General features: G+C 39.0%; 1 protein-coding gene across 1 annotated transcript in view; it reads left to right on the top strand.

Annotated features, from left to right (window-relative positions):
* AATF (apoptosis antagonizing transcription factor) overlaps positions 1–6000 on the top strand; it is a 124119-nt gene that overhangs the window by 79827 nt on the left and 38292 nt on the right. Inside the window, exon 10 of the mRNA XM_018556777.1 lies at positions 1545–1625. Within this exon, the coding sequence (XP_018412279.1) occupies positions 1545–1625 (81 nt within the window). The remainder of the gene's footprint in view (positions 1–1544; positions 1626–6000) is intronic.

Here is a 6000-nt window from a genome sequence, read left to right as displayed (position 1 = left end):
TTTCAAGATTTTTTTTTTTTTTTTTTTAGCATGCATTATTGATCTTACTGTAACACTTGAAATGCAGTAGATAAGATATCCTGTTAGCGTTTTTTATTTTCTTTCAACCTTTCCTTGCTGATATATCAAATATATCAGGAATTGTATTTTAATTGTTTCATACAATATCTATTTAAATGTGAATATTAATTTAAATAATACATAATTCAAAAAAAAATGTATAGAACATACATTAAGAAATTTTAAGAAAAGTTAAGTACGGTGGTGATTTGCCATCGATGCTAAAATGAGTGGACATAGATAGTAGTGGCTGAAAAAGGCTGGAGGCGATCAATAAAATAGTGATACAATAAAACAAAAAACAATATTTCATTGAAAAAGCCTAGCCACATGGAAATTGTTTATGATCAACAGTGCTAAAAGTTATCAAATTAATGTTTAGATCAACTTCAGAGTGTGACAATCAAGTCACTAAAGGCGTTTTTGTGAGTTCATCTAAGGTCTAAAATGGAAATGTTAGTTGTGGATTCATCACAGGTTTACAATAACAAATGTCACTGCTTTGTAAATATGTAAAAATAAATCACATTTTTCCATAATGCTCATAGGAGATGCATTGTTGAAAGAAATTATTTTTTTTTTTTATTCAAAATTATTTCAGTCTGTAGTCGCAAAAATGTACAGCGTCAACACTAGGTGGGTGGTCTGTATGAAGTGTGAAAAAAATTTAAATAGAATTTTTAAGCGTTAATTGTACTCCCCTTCTTAGATTTATTGCAGTCAACCTGTCATCTTTAGTAAGATAATGACTAAGAGCACTGCACATCTGGAGGGATGCCTAGGTGCAGGTTTATTCTTTTTACCGCACTGGGACTGATTGTGTGATTCTCAGCTAATATATATGGCGATTCAAGATTTGTTGACCTGTATGGAGAAATCAAGTAGGAACCTAAACTAATCTCAAATGTGTAGCCCTTAAGCTAACAAGCCCTTATTTTTACCAGTCTGTTTAAGGAGGTGAGTGCAATGGCTGTCAAAATACCTGAAAAATCTGATTGGATGCAGGCATTGTTCAGGTGTTTTGAGAGCCAGCGGGGCCAACTAGCAAGATACTATATCTTGGCCCAGGTGGAGATTACTCCATTCACACAGTTTAGCGTAGATGGAGGAATCTGTTGCACTTTTTCCATCTGACCATAGAAAATCTGCAGATAATCTATAGGTGTATGGCCAGCTTTAGCCTACATTTGACATTTGCTAAGAAGCTTCCAATGGAGTCCTGGATAAGATTGTCCAGCAGAAGTTTAAGTTTAAACTGGCTTGGAGTGCAGACCTGGCATCTAACTCTGATTTTAATGGTGGCTTCACTTTTTTGAGACTGATTCCTGGGTTGGGAGTTAAAGTCCAAGAATGTTAGCTGTATGTGCTTACCCTAGGAAATTGGTGGCTATTGAAAATATAATTGTGACTACTAGTTTGGTGGCACAGTTTAAAGGTAACTGTAGTTACGTTTGACTTTGATATACACTTTTATTCATTTACAGACAGTGGCTTACAATTCAGAAGCTTAGAAGCAAAATCAAGAAAAAAGTAGATACCAAAGCAAGCAAAGGGAGAAAAGTGAGGTAGGTATCACCTTGGCAACCAAGTGTACCAATACATTAACAAATACAGTAATTGTATTATTATTAACTTCTTATAGCTTTTGCATTGCATGTGTTTAGACACCCCACAAACTATTTTAAGCTGCTATCTCTGTTTTATGGACATTTTACACTATTTGGCGAAAAGGAATACTTTATTGCGTGAATGTATGATATGCTTGTTTGTTTTTGGATGCACTATTTATAAGTTAGTATTAAAATAAATTCTCTACACATTTTAAGGCCTGTATCAAGAAACAAAACCCTTGTCTTGTTCTCTGTGTAGCCGTGTCATGGCAGGCAGCTCCTACTTTAGTGACTCATCCCATTATTCTCGCAGCAATAAAATGGGAACCTACACATTCATTAAGAATTAAAGTGTTTTTACCCTAATATATAAATATACTGGTAGTTTTTAGCCTGGTTGGGGTTCTTGTTTAAGGGTCTTTAGGGCACCAGCAGGAATAGCTGCCTCTACCATTGGCAGACCTGATGGTTTACCGAAGACCCCACACAACTGTTTGGGCCTTACCACCACTCAGCTGTTTTATAGGGATGGTTGGAGCGCTCAGCAGGATTGAGTGGCATAGCTGCTCTCCATAAATGTGAGAGATTCCTGTGATTTCCACAAGAGACAAAAAGGAGCTCCTTTCTGGTGGCCTGGCTACACTTAGGGTTCGTATCAATGGGCCTTCTAGTCAAACTTTGCATTTTGCATTGGAACGCACACAGTTGTTTTCAAATGGAAAACATTGTGTTTGACCTGCTTTGCCTGTAGTTAAAACATACTTTTATAGGACATTCTGTGTTAAAAAAACACAACACAAAGCAGCAAAACGCCTATTGACATGAGCACTAAATCTGTTTTTCCAGTGCGAAGAAACGGGTTCCCATAAGTGCTCCACTCCCCAGCTGTATGCTTTCCTTTTGCCTCTCTACCGCTTGTATACGGCCACAAAGAGCAAAGAGATGAAGCGCAGTATCACAACTTTTTGCCTATATAAAGCTAATAATTTTCTCCTTGCCCTGATGTGACAGCACTAACATTAAAGGAGGGTGAGTGAGCCACATGCCTACTGTATACCTAAGCACTGGGCATTTCTCTTTGCTGTTGACAGCTGACCAAAGCAAAGATAAGATGAACATGTGCAGCCGGGAATGGTGGCAATTAACTGAACTTGTTTCTTTGTGTTGCATGGGTAAAGAAATAGGTTTTTATCTAAAATCTGTTTACAGGACATATATTTTGCCTGGGTAGTCCTGCCACACTTTGATGGGAAAACTCTGTAAGTAAACTGATTTTATAAATCCATATTTGCAGATAAAGCCATTTCAGTCACTTTGAAAGATAGTAATGTATTGTGCTTGAGATATGACCAGTCGGAGTTTTAACAGTTAACACATGCTCCAAAGCAGCCTTCAAGTAGCTCTAATCACAGAGATATGCCTGAATGATAAAAATGATGGTTGGCAGTGTCAAAGACTGTGCAAGCTCATTCACGCTGAGGCTTTTTAAGAGAGTTTCATAGATGGGATTTAGTCTGAGTAGGGTGGTTTTGACTCTTTTACGACAGCGGCCAACATCACTAATAAATTTTTTCTGACGTAGCCGCACTTGTATTGAACTCTGCAATGCCACTGTACTATTGCTATGATTTTTCTGCTTGCAACTTTAAAGTATTGCTGTTCCATAATGCCTTAAAGACTATTATAAATAAATCCCATTGTGTATCTAGCAAAATGTTTTTCTTATGGATAATAATACAATAAGGAACTGGCCAATTGTGTGCTCTAATTTAATATAATACATTTTCATACTGTTAAACTGTAAATTTCTGATCTTGAAATAAAAAGCCAGGATATGTCAACATCCAGCCTTTAGTTGCAACCACCATCAGATAGAAAGTCATGCAAACTAGTCTGGGTCAGTTGTGGCATAGTAATTTTTAAGATTGATGTTCTTGGATAATTTATTAAAAGAGGAAAGAGCTGCTTTGTTGGCCTGAAAAGCCTGTAATTATTGGCTATCAATATTCTTTTCTGTCAGCATCACACATAATTGGATGTATTCATGATTCAGTCAAAAGCCGCTGACAACATCACACAACTGAGTCACACTCTCAAAGCTTTTGAAATAATGCAGCCCCATCTCTGTGTGTGCGACATGGACTGTACTCGTTCACTGAGATCAAGGCCCTAGCATGGCAATCTTATTACCCAGCTCTAGATAACAATTGAGCAGACCCAGCCAGATCATCAGCAAGAGAGTTGATCAAAATGTTCAATTACAATTTGAGCGAAACATCCTTCCTTTGTGAAAAGTTTAAGCATGTTATACTTTATATCCAGTAAGATGCATATAAAAAAAATGCAAATACAGAATGCCATGGATTTGCTGATTCTGTTTTGTGACCTACAATGGTAAAACTGCTTTGCGGCATACCCATGGAAATGTATAACATTTATAACACCAAACCATATATGAATTTCATGACGGAATGTATTAGCGCTAGCTCATTTCAAGATTGAAATGGAACACGTCTGTTTATAATTTTATTGGAAGGGTCCATTAGTCTCCTGCTGCTTACAGTATGTGTGTGATAATTTTCACAAAGCTATTGTTAGTGTGCATGCGTGTCCTGTTGCCGAACTATACATGTGACGTCACTGGGGTAATCGTTTGCAAAAAAACCTGTCTAACCGCTAAGGTTAAAAACAGAGGTGTAGATACACGTCTTCTGCAGAATGTGTGAAAGCTGCACCGCCTCGTCAAGGTACCTCTATGTAGTGCGGTCCTAACTCTAACCTATGAGAGTCTCCATCTTGGATCACATGCAGCAAAATATAAAATTGGGTGCAGGTTTGCCAGGAGGCAGCCCAACCCCATTTTAAAGGCACAGGGACACACAAGGGACCTGGAACATGCCCTCAATTTGTACATTAATTGTACAGAGCGGTCATACAGAAACTTAAGCCAGTAGTATGTCTTGCAGTGGTAAGTTTTAGAGGTTAAAGGAATACAATTAGAATTTTATTCTAAAAGTTAGTATTTGTGTTGCTCTATACATTTTCTTTCATCTGCCAACATTTATATATTACCTGCCTTTTCAGTTCTTATTTTTTGGAGCACAACAGAAAGTCCTTCTAGTTCAGCCTTTACTACTGGCCCTGCAAGCACCCCCCTGCTCGACAAAAGTCCGTTAAAAGGTCAATTATCTTAGAAACGAATTATAAACTGTGTTCCCGATGGTATAAATCCAAAAGTAGTCTCCAGCACACCAAAGCATATTCTGTCATTTCTTCTTTATTGACAAAATAAAGGTATGTCACAATGTGTAGCGATGTTTCTGAATCATTTAGTTTCCAGTCCCTTCTTCAGGCAAACAGAGCAATCTTGATGGTATAAAATCCCTGTAGCTCTCCACCACATATTTCCATCTATTCCAGACAGTTGCTGGAGATGCTCTGAAGCGGCCAGTACTCTCTTGCACATATGGTGGACTTGCCCCCTCCTTATGCCCTTTTGGACAGACCTATGCGATCTTATTCCGCACATTATAGATGCCCCTCTTGATTTTACCCCTACCTCTTATTTACTCTTAGCAATTAAATAGAAACAAATATGAAAGCGCACTCCTAGTGTATGAACTCGCTGCTGAATTGTATACCGTAGGGAATGGTGTGCAGAGCTCTTCAAAGCAGGGAGAGGAACCCTGTGAATTACAAATAAAAATTACAATGTACTGAAGAGCGCAACTACCTATGTAAGTGCTGGAGAGCCTGGAGTGGCTGGCAAAGTAAAATGAAGTGAATGATATGTGACTTACGGTTGGGATGTCACCAGACGTGCCTTGAAATCCCCAGTGCTATGGCATCAGAGGTCTTGTCGGGTCCGCGGCAGGTGGTGGATGGCTGCCGTGCCGAATCTGGGATGTCGGGTCTGTCGCCAGCCCACGTACTTGGCTGGCCAGGCCGAGCCGCGGCAGCTGGAGAAGGAGAGAGGTGAATGTCAGTCGGCTGAATGACACACCTAGCCGTGTGTCTCTGCGCCGTGTTCGGGAGGACCGTTAGGGGTGCGCTAAATGATGTGAGTCAGTGCTTGTTGTCAGAGGGAGATATGCTCTAATCTGAGAGACACAAAAGCAGGGTTGGCGGTAGGCTACGCGTTTTGAGGGTTACCCTCTTTGTCAAGCCATGGAACGATCTTCTTTACTGTTACATTTTGATGCTTCTCTTCATATTTCTAAATGATCGCTGATGCTACATTTACTGAATGCTTCAAAAACTGTAATCCCTAGACACTGGAAAGCGTTAATTATGTGGCAGACATGGAAGAACTCATTCATTCCAGCAATGA

Source organism: Nanorana parkeri, unplaced genomic scaffold (assembly GCF_000935625.1).
Source record: "Nanorana parkeri isolate BGI_ZX_2015 unplaced genomic scaffold, ASM93562v1 scaffold252, whole genome shotgun sequence".
In the NCBI taxonomy this organism is placed as follows: domain Eukaryota; kingdom Metazoa; phylum Chordata; class Amphibia; order Anura; family Dicroglossidae; genus Nanorana; species Nanorana parkeri.
Note: the sequence above shows the minus strand (reverse complement) of the source record. Positions and strands in the feature narration are given on the sequence as shown.